This window comes from Leuresthes tenuis, unplaced genomic scaffold (assembly GCF_036924035.1).
Source record: "Leuresthes tenuis unplaced genomic scaffold, fLeuTen1.0.hap1 SCAF_13, whole genome shotgun sequence".
Lineage (NCBI taxonomy): Eukaryota > Metazoa > Chordata > Actinopteri > Atheriniformes > Atherinopsidae > Leuresthes > Leuresthes tenuis.
In genome coordinates this window covers 5,332,112-5,354,016 of record NW_027325367.1, presented here as the reverse complement: position 1 = coordinate 5,354,016, position 21,905 = coordinate 5,332,112, and the positions used below count along the sequence as shown (strand labels likewise).

The 21,905-nt window shown below is 39.7% G+C and overlaps 3 protein-coding genes across 3 annotated transcripts; 1 reads left to right on the top strand and 2 right to left on the bottom strand.

The window, feature by feature from the left end:
• Window positions 1–19: 19 nt before the first annotated feature.
• On the top strand, window positions 20–3,690 carry fsaf1 (40S small subunit processome assembly factor 1). Its single transcript, XM_072361808.1, has 9 exons — window positions 20–205; window positions 897–1,067; window positions 1,154–1,254; window positions 2,271–2,330; window positions 2,465–2,560; window positions 2,649–2,735; window positions 2,822–2,859; window positions 3,119–3,232; window positions 3,433–3,690. Exons 1-9 carry the CDS (start codon window positions 127–129, stop codon window positions 3,434–3,436), a joined length of 750 nt encoding a protein of 249 aa, XP_072217909.1. The 5' UTR covers window positions 20–126; the 3' UTR covers window positions 3,437–3,690.
• Window positions 3,691–7,025: 3,335 nt separating this feature from the next.
• LOC140266831 (proline-rich nuclear receptor coactivator 1-like) lies at window positions 7,026–10,752 on the bottom strand. The gene is made up of 2 exons (XM_072361932.1): window positions 10,113–10,752; window positions 7,026–9,346 (listed from the first exon to the last, which is right to left on the bottom strand). The coding sequence occupies exons 1-2, from the start codon at window positions 10,449–10,451 to the stop codon at window positions 8,876–8,878; spliced, it is 810 nt and encodes a 269-aa protein (XP_072218033.1). The 5' UTR covers window positions 10,452–10,752; the 3' UTR covers window positions 7,026–8,875.
• Window positions 10,753–11,784: 1,032 nt separating this feature from the next.
• On the bottom strand, window positions 11,785–21,413 carry crip2l (cysteine-rich protein 2-like). Its single transcript, XM_072361986.1, has 8 exons — window positions 21,216–21,413; window positions 16,559–16,653; window positions 14,729–14,786; window positions 14,483–14,614; window positions 14,185–14,253; window positions 13,961–14,055; window positions 12,759–12,816; window positions 11,785–12,331 (listed from the first exon to the last, which is right to left on the bottom strand). The coding sequence occupies exons 1-8, from the start codon at window positions 21,256–21,258 to the stop codon at window positions 12,267–12,269; spliced, it is 615 nt and encodes a 204-aa protein (XP_072218087.1). The 5' UTR covers window positions 21,259–21,413; the 3' UTR covers window positions 11,785–12,266.
• Between the last annotated feature and the right edge of the window lie 492 nt (window positions 21,414–21,905).

The window sequence follows — 21,905 nt, the reverse complement described above, 5'->3', positions numbered from 1 at the left end:
CGGAAAGGACCATCCCGGTCGAATCGTGTTGTTCCATGTGCGTTTCCAGTCTGTTGACATTCATTCTGATAAGTTCACAACGAAAATCTATCTTTTTTTAAAGCCTGCTTGTTCTGTTAGTTTGAAATGAGCTCGGAGACAAACGGAAGGGATGACGAAGATTGCTTGTTTCTTGAACGTGTTCTGGACAAGCTTTATGACTTTGGTAAGCGTAGCTAGCTAATGTTAGCTTTGCTAGCCACTATGAAAGGCTGGTGTTGTGTCTGAAATTGAATCTGTCTTCTTATTATTGAGTTTAATACGAACAAAACTTAAACTCTAGTAACACCTTATTACAAAACCTGTTGATCAGCTAATGTGTAAGGTTGGTGAGGAGAAGTAATCCCATCAAATATTTGTTGTTTTTTTCACTCTGTGGAGAGTTTAGCTTATCTCTATCAAACCTTTTATTTTAAGTATATGAACCTTATTTCTCCTGCACCATATAAGTAGATATGTATTATGCATAAACACTGTTGTCCTAATTATGTGTACTTACACCATAAATTCATTTTGTTAACGTGATCCTATGATAATGCCCCCGTCAATGAAGATTTTAATGTTCAGTTTTTCATACTAAAGCTGTTTATCAGTTTTTTTACAACCTGTTTGATCTACTGTGCTCTAAATATTTTGAATATTAATCTACATGCTTCTAAAACTGCATCAAGAAAAGCTTCATATACAATATGAAGGCAGTATTAGTTTTAACTTGGTGTATCTATTAAAATGAAAGTTAGTTGTAAGTAGGAATCTTTTGGCATCAAGTAGTTCATGCTGTTAAAGCTGGGTATCAGCTTGTGTCGTCCTGCCAGGGATTCACTTTGATGGTTATATTGAATTGATTGATGATGCAGAATCAGCACCAAAAAAGAAGCCGCAGAAGAAGAAAAAGCGAAAAAGATGTGAGAAAGAGGAAGAAGAGGAGCTCCCTATAGTAAGGGATATCTGCAGTAACGGTGAGGACTACAGAGGAGAAAATGCTGGCACCGAACATCAACAGCAACAACTAAAGACTGAGCAAACGGGTAATGAGCACCACAAAGCTGTATGACATAAGCCCCCCATGTGTCACTATCCATTCACTCTCTTTACTTCATCATGCCTTCCAAAGGTCCAACCATCCAGCGAAAGAGCCAGGTGGAGGTAGTTACATTTCAGGACCCCACAAAGAAACTGAAAACCAAGCAGACTCCGGCCCCCAACAAAATGCCTGTAAGTCTACGCTGCTTTATCTTATTACTGCTTATTCTGTTCTTAGTTTCTAAAAGCACAGCTGCGGGTGGAAAACTTCAGTACTTTCAACTGTTCAGACTGTTATATTGTGTCTGATAGAATTAGGAAAAGTTGGGCCTGCAGATCATGGTGCCTGCGTTATTTGGGTTGGGGGCATGTTACGTGATGTTTGCACAAACATTGATTTCAAATCAGATGTGACCATTTTGTTTTCAGTGATTATTTCCACATGCTGGGGGCTGCATATGTAGCTGATTTTCTTGTATTTGAATGTGCCATCTGAGTTTTATAGCCTCTGTATTTAAAAGGGAATGAACAGGGTAGAACTGATATGAATTATGGGAAAAAAGAGGGTAATTTGGAGCTGTAGCAGAAAGAAGTGAAATGGAAGTGTTTTTATCCGCTTGCAGGACTAGCTGCACACATTTACACCAGAGATAAACAGAACCTTTATCATATGGTATAATGTATCTTTCTTATCCCCTCTACATGAAGGTTATGAGCACTATTATGTGTAATACATCTCTGCTGGTGTTGGAATCTTCTAACTACTTAGAACAGGAGGTTGGATTACATCAAATGAAACCTGTTTTGGGGTTTATTTGGGCATCCGACTGTTGATTTAAAACAGGTTAAGAATTTTAAGGCTTTGAAACCACTGTGCAGGAGGCTTGTTAGATCTTGTGATAAATGTGCAGAATTTATTCACAGCAGTAGCTTTATGCTGATTGATTGTTACATGCTTACATGAGCTGATGATAACTGAGGTGTTAATCGCACACCTCAACAGACTTGTGATCCAGTTTAAGGAGCAGACGCAGTTAATTTTATGTCCTTCTCATCTTGGGAACCTGTTGTCCAGGTGACATCATGCTTTGCTCTGACCTCTTTCCAACCTGCTGTTTTGCCTGATTTACCACATGTCACCACTGATTGTTGACCCTTTCCTTCTCTTCTCTCTCCTTTGTCTTTGTGTCTGCACCCATCACTTCAAGGCCCCTCAGATATCTGAGAAGAAGCAAAGCGACCAGAAAGAGGAACTCAGTTTGGAAAAGGTGACCTTTTTCCTCACAGTTTACCTGATTTTATTGTTATCTCACTTTTTGGTGCTCTGTTTTCACATTCACTATTGCACATTCTTAACCTCCGTGATCCTGGGTCTCTGCTGTGTTTGTGCATGTTGGTTCAGGCTCGTCTGGAGGTCCATCGCTTTGGAATCACAGGTTATAAGAAGGAGCAGCAGCGTATTTTTGAGCAGGACAGAGCAGTGATGCTGGGAGCCAGAGTAAGAAAAACACATGTTCTTTCCTTCCCACTGCTTTGTCCTTTAATAACCAGAGACCTGTTGAACATGACTTTTGTTTGTTAATCAGCCACCGAAGAAGGACTATGTCAACTACAAGGTGCTTCAGCAGCAAATCAAAGAAAAGAAGCAGAAAGCAAAGGAGGAGGTTCAGCTGGTAAGAGCTGCAACTTCAGCGTTCCAACTTATTACTTATAAAACATGCATTTTGTTCTTACTGTAACCTTCATCATCACTATGTAGGACAAAAAGAAGAAGAAGAAGAAGCAAAGTACTCAAAGGTGGGTAAGACGGCCGTCTCTAAACATCCTCCAGGATCTTATAAGTGGAGGAATGATTCCCAGTATGAAGTTTAAATGACTTTCCTCTAAAATTTGATTTAGAAGGCAGACAAACTGAAACGTTGTTTCTTTAAATCTGTATATTATTAAATTATTGTTGATGGTTTTCATATCAGAAATAAAACAAACAGCCTGCAGACCGACTATTTTGTTGAACACTAGTGGGTAATATTCCTGAATGCTTGTCTATCTCCACCAGAGACAAGAAGTCGTCCTCTGGTTCTGGTGTGGCACCCTCGGGTCATGTGGGCCGTTTCAAGAATGGCATGCTGGTGCTGAGCTCCAAGGAAATCCAAAAGATCAAAGGCAAAAAGTAAGGAAAAGCAGGGCGTTCAGGGGTGCACCTCCATGTCCGGGAAATAAGATGCTCTAAGATGGACGAGAAGATGTTGAGCATTCATGAATCTTTGCCTTAGAGCTAATGTTAGAATCCGACTACATTAAGTGTATGGAGCTGTGGTTAAACATGGAGCTACAGAGTGTCAGATTTTAAATTTGTGTTTGTGTTCATAGGTGAGAGATTAAATCTGAAAGGCAAGATGGAAAATATCAGCAGACCCGAGGAAGAAGTTACACTCAGTGACTCAGCTTGCTGCAGCCAAACATGTCACGAAGAGGAAAAAGTACTGATTTCCTGACGTGTCAGTGGCCTGCGGTGAAAGACGGGGCAGTGCCTCTGGTGACTGCTGATTTAAAAATCCTCAGATTGGACCCTGAATGTGGTTTGTGGCAGGACAGGATGCACAAAACTGACAGATCATTTTCTGTCACAGTTAATTCATTTGATTTGTTAGAGGTGACCAAAGTGGATGGATTTAGTGAAACGATGATAAAGGAAGACATTTAAAACCCGTTCATTTCTGGCAGTGTGTGCAGACAGTATATTTTATCATTGTTTTATGATAGGAAAATGAGTATCCTTTAATTCAGCCTGATACCGTCTGCCTCTCAAAACTTCTGCCTCTCTGAATCTGAAGGAGCTTTCTTTCCCTCTGGTCATGATTTTCTCTTTACCATTTTCGCATCAACCCAGCCTGCAGACATGTTCACCCAAATCATTCAAAGTTTCAGAGGGTAAGAAAAGGTCCCCCCTAGTTACATGATGGATGCTTCACTTTGCTGGCAGGAATGAAAACTTCCCGGTTACAGCAAAGTCGACCTCGGGGCGGGTTTCTCTCCTATGGTGTGGGAGATGGGAGGAGGGTCAAAGCTGAGCAGCCACTTGATGAAAATTAGGCCTTTAGGTGGAAACTGGCAGTCCAAAACACATCGGGAAGAAATACCCTTTCGGCGGATGCTTAGATGTCTGCTCTCTCGGTCTGAGGAAACTCAACTAAATCCTTCCTTTTACACTAATGTTGCCTTCTTGTCACACATAAGATTTTACATCCGAGTAACAGTGAGACGTGTTGCTCGTATAATGTTGAAAGATGATTTTCAGATGAATGCCGACGGAAATGTAAATAAACTCATTTTTATTTGTTCTTGTCTCGATTTACTGATATCTTCATTAAACCTGCAACCGTAACATTGGTGCCACTTGGAGGCACCAGAATCAAATGGCAGGATTTTTGTTGATTCAGTGGAAAAAGCCAGTGGAGCAACATTAATACAGAGTTGTGTCTCTGGCCACCAGATGAGTTGTAATCTAATACAAGTCTTTACTAATACAAATCTTTCAACAAGGCGCTGGAAACATTCCTCCGAGATTTTGGTCCATATTGACACGACAGCATCACGCAGTTGCTGCAGATGTGTCGGCTGCACATCTATGATGCGAATCTCCCGTTCCACCACATCCCAAAGCTGCTCTGTTGGATTGAGATCTGGTGACTGAGGAGGCCACTGGAGTACAGGGAACTCATTTTCATGTTCAAGAAACCAGTTTGAGATGATGTGAGCTTTGTGACATGGTGCATTATCCTGCTGGAAGCAGCCATCAGAAGATGGGTGCATGTATATAAAAATGTATATATAGAGTTGACATTTATAGAACTTGCCTAAAAAGCTAAATTTGCGTTAACAGAATAAACTTCAGTTAACTTGCTTTAATTTTAAAAGAAATTAACCCGGTAGCGGAACAAGTGGAAATTAGAATTTTCCGCCACTAATTCGACGCGACTGAACGTCGCAGCTGAAATGGAGACTCGTCAGACCAGGCAACGTTTTTCCAATCTTCTATGGTCCAGTTCTGGTGAGCCTGTGTGAATTGTAGTCTCAGTTTCCTGTTGGTAGCTGACAGGAGCAGCACCCGGTGTGGTCTTCTGCTGCTTCAGCCCATCTTCTTCAAGGTTCCACGTGTTGTGCGTTCAGAGATGTTTTTTCTGCATTCCTTGGTTGGAACGAGTGCTTATTTGAGTTACTGATGCTGTGTTGGTTGTGCGTGAAAAGCCCAGTAGATCAGCTGTTTCAGACCAGCCTCTGGCACCAACAGCCATGCCACGTTCAAAGTCAATTAAATCCCCTTTCTTCCTTATTCTGATTCTTAGTTTGAACATGCCTAAATGCATGAGTTGCTGCCATGCGATTGGCTGATTAGTTATTTGTGTTAACAAGCCTAACTGAAGAGGTGTACCGAATAAAGTGTCCGGAGAGTGTACAATTACAGAGTGATCCTGTCCTGCAGTGGCGGTCATGGCTTGTTGTGCACCCTGGACGAACACATTAATTCACATTAGCTATTGCAATCTGTTTCATTGCATGCATAATAAGACATGACGGGCGGCATAGTGCGTATACCTTTATCTTTTGTCCAGTCCTTTTCGCTTCTTCTCTTCCTGAACTGGGCACCTGATGGCTTTTTTTACCTTTTATTTTCCATCATTCATTGAGCAAGCACTTGACTTGAGAATCACCTCAAGTGGCGGAAAAACCCTCTGACGTAATCAGCGTCTGTTTTCTACTTCTGCAGGATGCGCCGTACGGTTTTAACTAGCTACATATTGTTGGAACTTGAAACTTATTCAGCTATAAAAAAATAGCTATAAAAAATAGCTGAATAAGTAGCTAATGCTGGCTCAGTATACAAATAGCTGAATAAGCGACCAATGAATTTGTCTGTATGGAAAAGGAAATGAAATGAGCTGAAATTAAATGAAACATTTTCTTCTTCTTGTATACTTTTTATTTTCCCTCGTGCATGGTGGGCCCTTTCACAGATTGCGCCCTGGGTGACTGCCCACTTCGCCCATAAAAACCGCTCCTGCTGTCCAGACAGACTTCTGTAGATTCAGGTCATCTTAAAGACACTTTCCACCTTCGTGTCCCAAAGAAAATTTTGAGAGAAAGCTGCTTACTCTCCCTCCTCTCTGAACTCTGAAGAGTCCAAGTCTAAACATAGAGCGAGTTGAATTCTGATATAGTAGCCCAGTGAGCTGTATTATGCATTCTAGCCACTAGGTGGAGCCAATTGAAAAAACAATAATCTTATCACAATCACTGCATATTTATTTCTCAAAAAAGTTTAATTCCTTTAGCAATAATGACAGAAGAGTGCCATCTTTTTGTGAGGGATAAAGGAGTAGTGGTCATGTAGGGTTGATGACTATTACTTTCACCCCCAGAATGCAGAACCTCGTCATCATGACACACACTTGGAGTTGTGTGTATCCCAACTTCATGTATCAGCATGCACTTGGACAGCGGAATATTTCTTGGCTTTTTTATTGACTCCTTATAGCAGGGAATCACCTGTAATGAGCATTCAGCTAATGCTGGCTCAGTTGACTCCACTCGGTTTAGGCCGTGATTCATTTAATTGAAATTTGAGCCATTAGGTTTTATGGTTATTTATTTAATCACATCCAGTCTTAACATGTCGTACTGTTTGTTTCTGTGAGTTAAACATTTGACCATACTTGAGTGTTTGGAATAAGTGACTCTTAGGTTAAAGATACATAAAAGGACCAGTTTAGATGTGTTGTGCTTCCAATAGCCTCAGATATCAGCCACGGACCATCAAGTTTATGCAAAACCTTGGCCTTAGGAGGAGTTAAATTGCTACAACAGTAAAATACCTGCTTCTTATATTTTAAATATAGTCATAAAGGCCCAAAATAATGCTTCCAGCTGTCTCTCCTTGTAATGAACACAGACACAGACTATCGTAGGGGTAACCAATATTTTAATGCCAATTTTGTTAATCTGGATATCAAAGACTTTGTAAAACACATGTAAATTCCCAAATTGTTGCATGGAGATATGTTATTGACCATCTTCTCTTAACTGTAATAAAATGATTGTGAAACACTGCAATAAAATATAAAAGTCTGCTACATTAATACAATTTTCCATTAAAGCGACGTCACAGAGGTCAAAAACCAGATGCTGCAGCTGCCTGTCTCCACCATCAACGTAAAATAGAAGAAAAAACTTGTGGTACATAATCAGATAAAAAGACGATCCGTGTCACACTCGAGACGACATGTGCTCTCAGTAAACATCAATGTACGTTAAAGAGGGGAAATAAGAAGGTAAAGAGGAAGTATATAAAATGAAAACAAGTCCCCTTCCACCATGTGATATCCCAGTAAAACTGCGTCCACATGAAGCTGAATTAGCTCACAGAAAACAAATCTAAGGTGACACAACTGTGTTTTTGTTAAATCTCCATCGATACCGAAACACAAAAGCATTAAAACAAACTTTATGTTTCATCTCTCCTGGTGATCTGCAATAATCTCTCAAACACTGAACTGAAGAGGTGATGCTGAACACAGCAACAAACAGCATCATTAGAAGAATCACCTGATTAATGAAGCGCGGGAAATGCCAGAATTACAAAAAACAGCTTTACAAGAGACTAAATCTACAAGTAAAATATGGAAGTGCTTTGTTTTGTGTAATTACTGGTTCACAGTGATGTAAACTGAACTGGTGCTTCTGACGAATCTCTTTTCTGTCACTGGCTGATTAGTTTGTCATCTGCTGTGACATTTAAATTGACAAATGAAGCGATGCAAATATGGCTGGTCCCCACGCCTGACTGAGACGACTCAGTCGGGCCCCTGCTTCAAAAACACAAAGGGGTGGAACAACAGAAAGAGACAGCAAAGCATCCAGCTTCATGTGGAAGCATCAGTGCAAAACAAGTTAAAGAAAAAGCGCTCTGTGTGGACCCTGGATCCTTGTTGGTTTCTCAGTCCCTGATTTGCCTTTCCACCAGCTGGACCCCTGTTCAGGGAAGGGAAAGAACCTCAGCCAGAAGCTTTTTAGCTGGGACTTCCTGATGCGTCCGCTGTCCGAGCCATCTTGAAACGTGACCCAGTCAGGACCTGAGAGCTGGCTGGGGAGTTCATCAAAGCGGCCGGTCGAACTGGGAACATAAAGCTTGGGTGTTCCACCCTTCTCCATTTTAGTTTTCAGTGCAAATCCGGAAGAAAAGTCTTTCTTATATCCACCGTGTCTCACGCAGACAGAGATGTTACAAAGTGCCTCAGTTCGCAGGGGACCTTTGTTTTTTTTCTCAATATTTTTTTTTGGAAAATCCTCAGTAACAAAACTAGAATCTCAGTTAAAACAAGAAAAATATACACAAATATATGTTTACAATATATTATGTACATTTACACGAGCTCTTTAAAAAGTCACACACACGTGGCTGCCGTCGTCACTTTGTGCGACGTAAACCTGAAACACCGACTGCGTTGCTGCTGGAAATGACGTCTGACTCTTTCTAAGCACAGATTCAGAAACAAAAACACAACCTTCTGACAAACACGGCGTGTCAGCCCGATTTCAAGCAGCAAAACAATGTTTCCGAAATGTTCACAAATGCAAGCAGCGTGTCGGCTAATGGAAAACTGTATTACAGTGAATAAAAACTCATTCTACATTATATTGCAGTGTTACAGGCCAATCTCCATCTATCTTGTAAATTATTTTCCAATTGCATGAATTGTAAACCGCACATCCTGCAGGTCAGAGCCAATGTAACTCTCCAGATGGTGGCTCGTGGTTATTCTTGAACCTTAAGCAGTGACTTTAAATGAACAGTCATTTGCTCCCGGCTTTGGTTGCTCTGTTGAGGCTCGTCTTCTCCGACCCAGTGACTGGGTGGTTTAGGTAAGACACTGGGTGAGGGTGGCTCGCTGAACCTGGCTCCAGCATAAACTTTTTCGCCATCTTTGAGGTATTCAGGGATAGTTTGAGCAGGTGGACTGGTGATAATCTTCACATTGTTGGAGGCATGGAGGGGTTTCTTTTGCTCTCCAGGTGGAGGCTGGTGGGAAGACGAGGGCTTCTTTGGGGTGCGGTTATCATTCTTCTTTGCTGAGGGAGAAGCAGTGGGGGTCTGGTTCTGCTTGGGTTTGTGGCTCCGGGTGTTGACATTGTGGGCGATTTGATCGTGTCTGGGCAGGTTGCGGGCTGGCTGCCCTCCTGGTTGGACAGCCCCTCGCTCAGATCTGTTCCCTTTGGATTTCAGCAGCTAGAAAACAGAAACCATTATCAATCCAACTGTATGGCAAAAATAATTCGACCATCATTCTTGATCAACTTCCATCATCATGTTGACAGTGAAAATCTAAAAGTAAAATAACTTTTTCTGTACCATATCATCGTATTGAAAGTTACCACAGTGAACTTTTACTTTCTCTTAATCTAGTGGCAACTTAACGTGTCATTTACTGTGTATTTACTCCAGTGTGTTTTGGGTCAGGCTTGGTAACTTATACACATCACATTTATTTACTACTGAAATCACACCAACAGATAAACAATAAAAAATCCTCAGGAGTCACTTTGACAACTACAAAATCTGGCGCATTCTCTTTTCGATCGTCTTTCACAATCTGGGCATTTTTTCTGCCTGAATCAGCCCCGGAAAAGAAGAAGTTAGTCTTGTTTCACAACTCTTCACTTCACACCTACAGAGTTTAAGGCAATGCCTCTATTAAATTTAATTTGTTCCAGAAATACATTCATTTGAAATAGTTTCCCAACATCTAGTAAGGACAGTAAAGACTTCTGAAAAACCACCAGAAAAATACTAAATCTGATGTATAATATAATGATGTTTCAATTGAATCTGTAAGGACTTAAAAATTGTGTGCTTCCAGAATTAAACACATATGATATATTGTTGTGAATACAGCAACTTTGTGCCACAATATTTACTTCATTAGACATGCAAACTTAAATGTAGATGGCTGTTTCTGAGTAGGCCACACAATGTCTGTAAGATGTTGAGTTACCTCTCTCTTGGCTCCCTGTTTGACATGATGGAGGGTCAGCAGGGTCTGAGCACCAGCAGGGTGCTGGGTACCGGACTGAGCTGCGGGTCTGTGCGCAGACGAGGCCGTCAGGCTGTTGTTGTTGTGGTCGGATAGGCGGATGTTGGGGCAGTGTCTGGGGGGTTTCTGGTGGTGCAGCAGCGGCGCCGTCGTCGTCCGCATTTTTCTTCCCCCTTTCTTTAGCAGCGCCTGTTTCGTTTTGTTGCCCGAGTTCACCCTTTCGTTGCCGGAAATCAACGACCACGGGTTGTTGTTTTCGACATTGGCTTCATCGCCATTTGCAGGAGACCCTTCCAACATGTCTTTTCGGTGGCGAAAACATAAACAGACTGTGAAACACCTCTGCAGCTGAACGGTTTCAGCCAACAACGTCACAAGCTATCTGTGGGCTAGCTGTTAGCTAAGAAGCTAAATGCGCTTTCGTTTTCGAGGGGTCTTAACGCAGAAAACAACAATTTTACGGTATACCGTCGTCTCGAAAGCTTCTGTATGTAAAGTTGTTGGTTTTTTGTTATTGCTACAGGTAAAATATCGTCGGACGACTTTAACCGAGATGGCGCTTCGACGTTATTGTGCTCTAATAAAGCGGAAATGGCACATATGACATGTTAGCCGTAATAAAACGTAAAACTTCCGGTTGTACCGTTCAAAATACGACAATCTATTTAAAAACTGCTTGGTCTATCTATCTATCTATCTAGTTGTGCAATTTAAATAAAATATATTTTCACTGACGTTGTATTCTGACATTTATATTATATAGAGTCGGATAAATAAATTTTCATCCCCATCTTTGTTGCCGAATGACATTTGCTTTTACTTTAGATTTCAACTTTTAACTCTTATTTTCTTCATTACCAGTTACTGCTCTCAGACAGACTGTAACTAATTATTCCTCACTATAGATGGCGAACTCATCTGATTTTTTTTTTTTGTTTCCAAGCTGCTATTCAGAAGGTTTTTGGAAGTAGAAGTCCTGCTAAAAAAATTCATGTTGAAGTTCAAGAGAAACCTGTCACTCATTTATATATCTTTATTGTAATAGTAACCGTTTTTAACACGATTATTTTGTAGGGAAACTCTCCCAACTGTTGGTGTTATTCTTTTCAACTTGACAATCTTCTCTTCCGAGACCCTTTTTTTCCCATTAGGGGCGGTACCAACTGAACCTGGTAGTGACGTTTCACATTTTGATTGGTTACACGTGATATGGGCGTGACCTAAACTTGATTAACATAAAAACAAAAACAACTGCTGTTAGAGACAGTTAACCAGAGCCTGTCCAAAGTCTTTATCAGACTTCTGTTCCAATCGTTTTATTCTGTTTTTATGGTTCGGAGGTGTATTTGTCATCTTCACAAGAATGGTTACAACACATCAGTTGTTTAGATAATTTTTCATAAAAAATGTGCTCCAGTCATTGTAACATTTTCCTACTTTTCTCTATAACTGAGACTCTTATGTCTTTGTCAAATATGCTATTCACAGATTTATTCCAATAAATAATCAACCACTTGTTGTTTTTTCCCACCCATACTTTTGGAAAACTAAGTGAAATTACCCCTCCTAATTACACATGGCAGTAGTCGAACAAGTAAAAATCCAGCGACACTGAACGCAGGTTTGCTCACACAGTTTTATTGTAGAAAACGTGATCAACAGCTGATGAGCCCTGATAACATTTAGTAAAATGCACGTCTCTGCGTGAATCACTGTACCTCTTATACTAAAACCAAGATGAACTTGTTCAAAAACACTGACGATAGAAAGGTGGGCTGGTACTTTTTGTTCTCATACAGTACATGTTGTAAGTGCACAAATGTCCAAAAAACTACCAAGAAGGAAGAACACAAGAGCTTTAATCCACTACTTTCATAGGTTAATAACTATTTGGCAAATAGAACTGATAAACTTAAAGGCAAGTCTGAAACTCACATGGGAGGACATATTAAAGGTTTGTTTCAGTACAAAAAATAGATATATAAACAATATACAAATACAACATAAATATCTAAGTATCCATCCCTGTGAGTGCAGTACGTATCATTTGTCACAATGACCATTGAAGGCAAATCAACAACATCCTGGAGGTGTGTGTTGGAAGCAGGGGAGGGTTTAAGGCTGCGCCTCAGCTTCCGGGTCATCGTAGATGTAGCTGCCGACACCTCCAGTGTTAACACCTGAGACAGAGCACAACTTTAAAGGGTCATTTCACCAGCATAACTGTGTCTTCGATAGTTCACACTTTTTGGCTTTGGGATTCACAATAAATAAGAATTTGAGTTATAGGAATTGGTTTTCTGGATTTATGAGGATTTTTGTGCAGATCTACATGATTACGAAACAGTATCTTCACATAGAAACAATGATCTTTGGTCTATATAACTTGAAAAATATTACAACATTAGTGATGATATTGGTGAGAGTATTAGGGTTTTCTGCCTCTGACTTTTCATACTGATTCTGACACTGAACACAACACAATGTCTGTCCTTAACAACTTTTTGAAGATCTAAATGGACTTCCTTCAGAGCTTGTTTGGGGAAAACCGTCTATCTTTTTAAACAGCATCTCTGTGCTGCACTGACAGTTTCTGCGACATCATACCTTTGGGTCCAAACAGCACAGCGTAGCATGGTTTGTGGCAGTAAGGCTGTCCATCGTGCTGCAACATGAAAAGAGTTCATTTTAATTCTTTCAATTGTGAATTTATGCTGTCATTACTTTTCAATTTTCACTTTCAACAACATACATTGTAAAATCAGCGTTTATCTCAGAAGAAGAAAAATAAAGAAAACTTCACAAAGGATGTGAATTAACTTGTAGCATAGTGTATCAAATGGTAACATTTATGTATAAATTGTATACTGAGTTTGTTTTTTACACTTCAATTCATCTAAAACTCTCTCCTAAGGCGTTCTTGTATTAGTGCTACAATAACTAATAAATCTGCACTTCAGCTTTGCAGTGCAGTCACTAGGGAAATATGCTGCTATTTTAAATGTCTGTAAACCACAATCTACAAAATCTACACTTCGCATGTAGGTATGTTATGTTTCTTCACACATGCACTCAGTGTCTACATGGCTTAAGCACCTATTTTATATTTCTTACATGCACCTTACATGCATGTGTGCTTTCAGCTTGATTCAATAAGCTGACTATTGATGAGATGGACAGTGCTGAGGACATTAAAAGAAAGATGACACGATTACAGCTCCACATTGTGCCTAACAATGCCCTATAGATGAACTTAAATGAACTAAACTGTTGTTTTAACCGTAAACTAAAATGCTTTCACAGCTAAAATTTAGTGCCAAATGTGACATGACTTTGTACCAAAGCAACATCTCCTCATGACACAGTGAAGTTGAATTTAAATATTGACGACAACCAGACACAAAGAGAGCCAGGATTTATCATCAGATGAAGGAGAAGCTCATGAGGCTCTTGAGTTCCCTCTTGGGTCCCTTGTAAACTGACATAACTCAGCTTATAAAAGCAAGACATGTCTGCCCATGAACTAAAACAAATGCATGATTCAATGACACATTTTACAGATAAGTTGCTGTATGGTTTAATAAAAGCAAATTTGAGTCTCTGATAAGAAGATGCTTTACAAGGAAATTATCTTTTCTTGGACTTTCACAGCAATATTCTGAAATCACGATAAATTGTCCACATTTAGCACTTTTTTTTGCCACCTTTTAAATACAAAACAACTAACATCCCTGCATGTATGCACAGATAAAAGTAAAAGTACTAGGAGTTCCAAGTTTTTAAGCTAGAGGTAAACCCCCATATCTCACCTCAGCATGGCTGCCTGGAGCCAGAGTCTTACTGCATCTCTCACAGCGCAGGCATGGCCGGTGCCAGTTCTTCCCCAGAGACGACACCTTCTCAGCTGCACAAAAATGCACACAGAAAAGCCACCATGGAGACAGTCACCACGGCAACCACTCGACTTAGTCACGTATGCACATTCTGACACTGGGATGGTGCACGTGAAATATGAGGACATCAATCTGCTCACCAAAATATACTGTCTTGTTGCATCTGGGGCAGATGTTGGGTCCTCCAGAGAAAGATGAGAAGCTTGCAGCTGGAAAATCACACTGGATTAGATTCCCTTTTTAGTTTTCTTTGAAGTGTTTGTTGCATAATTCAGTCATAGATAAACATTTTTAGTTTGGAAAGATGATCTAAACCAATTTAAGCAATAAACTGTCCCAGACACCAAAGCTAATCCTTCTACAGAAGATACTTTTCTGACTAAATTTGTTCTGTTAACACGTGACCACTTTTCTATTTCTGCTCTACATATTTCTCACCCTTCACTGGTCCCCGTGCGGGGGCTTTTTTCTCCTGCTCTGGTTTGGCATCAGTTTCCATGGAAACGGCTGCAGGGGCTTCGTTGACAGGAGCGTCGTACACGTAGGAGCCAGCACCGCCGATGTTCACACCTGAAACGCACACAATAGAACAATCGGGGCCATTTCAAACTTGGAAATGATGGGAATGATTAATACAAAGCTGTAGCGAAGGGTCTCTTTTTGTGAAACAAGAAGAAACGGCACCTTTGGGTCCAAAGAGGGTGGCGTAGCACGGCTTGTGGCAGTAAGGCTTCCCATCATGCTGTACAACGTGAGAAGGAGACAGAAAGCATGAATGTGAGATTTTAGAACTTCATTTTTTTCCTGAAAAAGTCCAGTTTTGTTTGGAGGCCATACCAGTATCAGATAACAAACAGAAGAAGGACGTGTTTTTAGGTGTTTGAGATTAATCTCCTTTAGAATGTTTTCTTTATTCAAACCAATTCATAGCACAAGACAAAGGAGCTAAAAATAGGCCTCAGTTCACACTGGTCTCTATGAAAACAAGGGGCTAGACATAACACAGTCTTTGTTGTTTATAGTAATAGAGATAAATGTCTTTTTTAGGAAAACATCCTTAGCTGACTGTCTATGTATAACCTTGGTCAGACAAAAAATATGCAGAAGTGTCATCTAAAGTACTCGCCATTGGTCATCCAGACATTGGTGTCCTTAATATTTTATGTAACAGCTTTATTCAGTCATGTAAAGAAAATCAATCCACAAGAGAGGCATTCCAGCCATGTTTTTGAGTCATTTCTGTGTGTAACATTCTGCATGTAGCTGTACAGGCTGCAGTCAGTGCATATACAAACAGATTAACCTGTTCTGACCATACAGTTGTCACTAAATTAGGAGTTCTTCACTATTGTTGTCACCTCAGCTGTGACTCACTGTACACCACTTCCTTGTTAAAAAAAACTGTTAAAAGATGGTTGAAGTCCCTGAAACAAAGTAATCTGATAACACAACAGCTGAGCTGTTAACATCATGTGCAGAGCTTGTATAAGCTGGGTTTGTCATGAACATTAGTGTGACAACTTGTAAAAGCTCATTTATTCCAAATTAAAATGTATGTTTTATGTCAAAGAACAATCATGTCATGGAAAAATACTTTAAGGAAACCCACAACTTCCAACTGTGGTTGTGTTTTTCTTCTCCTGAAGGCCACAGCATCTATTTTCACATAAACTCTTAAACCACTGGAAAAGGCTTACAGACTCTGACTGCAGGTGATTATATTACCAATCACAGTCTTAATTATCTGGACCTTTTAGTTTACTGGCAAGATTTACTTACACTCTACTTCCAAGCTGAATCTAATGCAGCTCTCTCAAAGATGTTGGCACAGGAAGAAGTTCCTTACTTTCTGCTCCAAAACGCACCAAAGACGTTCAAATATGTTGAGATTTGGTGATTAAGGAGGCCAATCCAAGTGTTTCAAATCCCCAGTGTGCCCTTTTGAGTCAGTTTTTAACAATTATAGTTAATTACTCCTTAAAACCAATCCCAGCATGCTGTTATATTATAAGACCCTGATAATGCCATGATATAGCTGCTCAAGCAGCACAGAACCACTTCTATGTTTCATGGCTGGGGTCAGGCAGCTAAGATACATATTATACAGTTTATTTTTAACGAGTTGACACAATATCCGGAGTTCTTATTGAAATGTATGAGACTGATGGTCAGGGTATCATTTGTTTTAACCACAGTGGCTCTGCTCTCACTTCCTGTCTACTGAGACAAAGATAGAGGGATGAAGAGCTGCAACAGTAACTCTTCTTTTCTTGTGCATATCTTATTGTTTCACTGATATTAAAAGAAGATCTAATAGCAGAAATGATTGATATTGGCTATCGGCTATCAGAAAATTGTTAATGTTAAGTGTTTATCAGTCAACATTTAATATGGCACAAAAATTTTAAAGTGGTGTTACTTTGAAAACAGCACATAATACCACCTCATAAATTCAAATGAAATGCCAGTCTTATGGCTATAATATACAGTAATTCCGGTGTCACTTCCTCTTACCTCAGCATGGCCTCCTGGATTCAAAGTCTTGTTGCAGCGCTCACATTTCAGACAGAACTTGTGCCAGTCTTTTCCTAAAGATGACACCTTCTCCGCTGTAGAAAGCGATAAACACAAATTAGTATATATTTTTTAAATAATCATGATATAAACTAAAATCATACAGAAAACTCAGTTATTTATTATTTTTTTATCAAAAATGTCTAATAGTAAAAGTTGGGAAAAACAGAACTTACATCTTCTGAAAACTTATTTTGGGTAATTTAAATGAGTCTAAGCTGAATTCAATTTTACAAAATACACTAAGTAAGAGTGGAAAAAGCCTTCCTCATGCGCCTGATTCAGCACACAGAAAAACTAGGGAGAATTCAGTGGAAATAAAGAGAAGTGTTTTTATTTTTTTGCTCTTTTGGTGCACAAATGAAAGCACTCCTCCACAGACGGCAACCTTTCACCTCGTCTTTCAGCAGCTACTGTATGCTGGTCTATTTTTCCTTCTTTTATTCAGTCATCCGTCCAGTCCGTGCATTCACAGTCCCTTCCGCTAGTATGAAGTACTTCTTTGAATCTTCCTCTCCCATGCTGAGACGAGTTAAAACGTGTAGCGTAAACTCGAACGAAGGAGGTAAGGTGACATGTTATGACAATGAGGAGCTTCCAGAGAAATGAGAAGAGCCCTGTGTTGTCATTTCAGACCTTTTCACTGCCACCTGTCTGCCCTTTCCCACCTGTGATGATCTGATCTTTCCCTCTACATTCAGCTCATCACTCCTGCAGTGCATACACTCCACGCCTAACATTATTCATATGCCAGTTTGCTTTGCATCTTAGCTGTCATACATGCTATAATTAGCCTATAATTAGCTACTGCATGTGTTGAACCCACGGCTCTGCTTTAGATTTAGCCTTTTTGTGCCATTGGACCAAATGTAAAGCTATTTTTCATTTTCCTTCTCCATGAAGTCATGGTTTACAGTCCTCAACTAAAGCCTCACAGTGTGTACAGAACTATATATGGGTTCAGAAATGTACGTTTGTGCAGGAGCGCCTTAGCTTTAAAGTACAACAGCCTCGGTCTAAGACATGAGCAACAATCTGAATTATAACAGAGCAGCTGTGCACAGTGCAGACTGTCTAAGTGATAGAAAACACTTAATGGGCACTTAAGAGTTCATATCAGCCTAAAGCGCATTCTTTCCACAGCATGCTAAAGGGCAGTGTGATGACTCAGATATTTCCATTTTTATACCAATTAAACTTTTTTATGGAGATGCCGTTTGTTCTCCCATCTGTCTGACGTGAAGGACACAAAATGTTATAACCATAAATTATGACCCTGAAACTGATCTTGCCTCCTTGTTTCTTATTTAGTTAGATAAAAAGGCTGACTTATCTTTACTCTCTGCAGGAAAACTAGTCCATGTAGCTACTAATATGTAGTTTAGTGCAGCATAGCTGTCCAGAAGTTTGCCCACAAGCACCTGGAATGCTAAGTAATTACAGATAAAGCCACTTAGAATGGCCAGCTGCTTCATGCATGCACAATATACCAGCCCAATATCTGCAATGTCTATGGCTGAAATTGGTTGGAAACTGGTTGGCTTTTGACTGGGAGCAATTCTAAATGGCTACATTACCAAATCTCACTGAATCTGTACAAAAACAGACAAACATTTGCTATTTTAAGGACGTGCACTGGTCTATTTCTTAGTCAAAACAAGTTGGACAGGCTGATAGATGGACTAGTTATTTTTGGACTGGATTAAAAGCAGAGCTTCTCCATGTTTCCACCATCTATACTAAGCAAAGTGTTTCAGTTCTTTTCATTTGCAGACAGACGTTAGGGAGGGTATCTATTCAAATTTTTTTAAATGTCAATGACCGGCTTTCACTTTCAGTACGGACTTTTGAGAATGTTTAACACATGTGATTAAAAAGATAGTCCCAATTAATTAATATCAAGGCCTAGTTTGCTACCAGCTGGATGCAAGATGACAGAAAATACGAAATCCTGACAGAGAAAGAGAAATGTTGCTGTCTGCATATGGACTGCACCTTTAGGGCATGTGTGCCAAAAATGCACTTCTGTGATCCTTTTTATGCAACTGTTGAAATATTACAGAGTATAAGTTCAGGACTGAATATTATTTCACTGCTTCTTTCATCAAAATAAGTATAAAACCTCTCCCTTTGTGCTCTCTCTAAAAATACATTTTGAAAAGCCCCAAAGTCATTTATACTCAGTCATTGGTTCCATTCACAGAGACTTTTGTTCGAGAGGCAGATGAATGGAAAGAGGGAAGGAGAAGTTCTCCAACAGTTTATCTGTTTCTTCTCCTCCCAAAATATCACAACAGATACAATGAGCCTGATACAACATGACACTTCCTGTTTAGAATCACTGGCTGGCCAGCCTGTCAGTGTGCTATGTGACAGCGAGTGACTGCGGCACACTGCGAGTACTTTGCGGTGATGGAGGAGGACGTGTGTGTAACAGCTGTAAATGCTCTTATTTCTCAACACTGGAACTGTACGAATCTGAAGCCACTGTTTGTTTGTTTTTGAAAGAAAATCAATTAAATCTACATTTTGTCAAGAAACATCTTCATTAAGGTTTTTTATTCTCTCACTATTCATTTATTTAATAATACACCTGCATTTTTTTCATGTTTGGGCCTCTAAATTAATCTTTCTCCCATTAAAAACAAGTTTAAATTTTTTCATTAAATGCAACAAAAGAAAATAATTTTAAAGGCCAACTTAAAGGAGACAACTTGGAAGCTAGAAGTCTGGAAAGTGTTAACTACTATAAAGCATTCAAGCTCTTACCTAACCAACACTTTCCCTCAGTAATAACACAAAAAGGATGACAACTGCAAGGGGAAATGCATTCAGAGTGAGGAGCAAATAGCAGCATGGTTTGGTTCAGGGTACAGCAGGGTGGGGTTCAGCTGCTGCTCTCCAGGGAAACCAAGGAGAAAGAACAATAAGATCCATACAGCAAATGTGCAATCAATGAATTATTTACCATGCCAATGTGGGGTGGCTCCAAAATGAAAAGATGCTCAACCTTGATTTGATCACTGAATTTAGAAGACAAACCCCCTTTTCTGTCATGTAAAACACAAACTGGGCATTCAAAAGTATTGCTTGCAGTCAGGAGAAAGTCGCTCATTCTACGTGGACCTAAAGGAGTACATTAGGGATTTTTTCACAAGATGTGAGACAGCTTATTGATGAGCACAAGCAAACAGGTCTGTTAATGGCTCTTGGCAGTCTTATCTGAAGCGCAGCCATTATTGCTGGATCTGGGCTGTGCTGATGTAGAGCAGTTGTCTAATAGAGTCTGTGACTCTGCAGCTGAGACATTTTTGGATCAGTTTTGCTGAGAAACTGTCACTTTCACTTCACATCCGATCTGGTAAAATATCTGTGGGGGCTCAGCAGTGAACACAAGTGACATTTTATTGTACTAATATAATATTCCTGCTGGGACTTTCAGCTTTGTATTACACAGCGTGGGTGTTTCTTTCGTTGGAACTTCTCTGTGAACAACATCGGCTGCAGGCCTTTTGATGTTTTCAGTCAGACTGAGAATTTAAAGACATATCTTTTCTAAATTTAGCTTTGTGCATGTTAATACAACTGGAAGCCTTTTATGAACCAAGTGAAGGTGTCTCATAAACTCACAAGTGTAACAAAGCTTCATATCTGAATATAGTGCTCCATAAGATCATCTATGTATAGATCTTATTAGACATTCTCATGATGTGGCTGTACATATAAATATCAGTAATATGGAGATTATGTTGCAGCAATTTTGCATGATTAGAGCCTGACTAATGCTTCTCTGATTGGCTATTAATAGAACATCAAAGCTAGTACAAAAAAATATTGATGTAGATGATAAAAAGTCACAAAAAAGTGCTATGCAGAGATGCTCAAGATGGTTGACGTCATTTAGAATTAAGGTTTCCATTGCATAGCCAGTCCACATTCAGCACTGAAAAGCTCAGAGAAAAATGTTTCAAAACCAGTACAAACTGCATCTTTACCCCAGTACAAAAATACAAATTTAAAAAAAACTGAAGAGAGCCTCAACAAACACATCTGTTTGTTTTATGTGTTTACAGTAAATAAAATATATCATATGATACTGTTTATTTTGAGAGGATTAACAATATTACCAAGAAAAGAAACGTATGCCCGTATTTTCAATCATAATTACACTAATTTTGTCCATATTATTCCAAATGCAAAGTAAAACTGGTGACATTTCTCAAACATTAACTTTTTCTTGAAAATAAGATTAATTAAATCGCATCATATTTTTATTTTGTAAAGAATTATAAAATAAGTCCAACTAATCTATAAGTATAAGTTTGACTGTCAGATTCTGTGAGACACAATGGGCTTAATAAAAGAAAGCCCCTTTTCATTCAATAGAGGCATTCTAACTGTGGTGAGGCTATGGTTCCGAAAACTTAAAACACACCGAAAACACGAGTTATCGATTAGACACTATGCGGCCATTAAAAGAGCATTAGACCAGACTTTATTTTCACGTTCGGATGAGAGGCTACACCTCCCACAGAGCAGTCACAGGCATCGCCCTGTGGCGGCCTCTGCAGCGGCTGCACAGCAAACATGCACTCACCGAAATACACCGTCTTGTCGCATTTTGGGCATTTTGACGCCATGATCAGAGGGAGCTGATGGGGTCGGTTTCTTGTCGGTCCGGCGGCGGTCTGTCTGTCTGTCTGTCTGGTTGCTTGTCTGTCTGCAGCTCCGGTGGTGCAGACACACCTCTGAGGATGCTGCTGCTGATTTGATGACAATGAGGAGACTCACATCCACCCTCTGCTCCCTCTCCTGCATTTCTATGACTCCTCCCTAACGGTGACATCATCCGGCTCTCATCCCTACAAGTAGATGAAAATGTGCTTTGACTCTATCTCCTCTGGTGTCATAACGCTTTTCAGGATCAGAGACTCATACATGCACTTACTCCACTTCACTGGATCCTGCAGCTGGACACATCTGTTAATCTTCTAGAAAGTTTAGTATTAACTGTGATACATAGTGGCTTCTTTCAAGGAGAAATGATCTCTGCTGTGAATACCAACTTTTACAAGAGTAATCTTTATTTCAATTAACAGATTATAAAAAAGAACGTTCTTTTAGGTAACTTCCGGAAGAAGAACTTTGCGAATTATTTGTTATTGTCCCCAAACTTCACTATTTTGTTAAGATATAATTTTATTTCTCATTTTATCTTGATTTTATCCTGTCTTGTGAGAATATATTCTTTGGCTTTTTCACAGCTACTGAAGCAAGTAAATGAATC

Bases quoted from the DNA above. Each gene is read 5' to 3' on its own strand.
- fsaf1 (XM_072361808.1), top strand. From the start codon at position 127: ATGAGCTCGGAGACAAACGGAAGGGATGACGAAGATTGCTTGTTTCTT. The intron at 1,068-1,153 runs GTAATGAGCACC...TGCCTTCCAAAG, and splicing joins ACTAAAGACTGAGCAAACGG to GTCCAACCATCCAGCGAAAG. The intron at 2,736-2,821 runs GTAAGAGCTGCA...ATCACTATGTAG, and splicing joins CAAAGGAGGAGGTTCAGCTG to GACAAAAAGAAGAAGAAGAA.
- crip2l (XM_072361986.1), bottom strand. From the start codon at position 21,258: ATGGCGTCAAAATGCCCAAAATGCGACAAGACGGTGTATTTCG. The intron at 16,654-21,215 runs GTGAGTGCATGT...CGCTTTCTACAG, and splicing joins CGACAAGACGGTGTATTTCG to CGGAGAAGGTGTCATCTTTA. The intron at 14,254-14,482 runs GTGAGAAATATG...GTGATTTTCCAG, and splicing joins CGCACGGGGACCAGTGAAGG to CTGCAAGCTTCTCATCTTTC.
- LOC140266831 (XM_072361932.1), bottom strand. From the start codon at position 10,451: ATGTTGGAAGGGTCTCCTGCAAATGGCGATGAAGCCAATGTCGAAAAC. The intron at 9,347-10,112 runs GTAACTCAACAT...TCTGTTTTCTAG, and splicing joins AACAGGGAGCCAAGAGAGAG to CTGCTGAAATCCAAAGGGAA.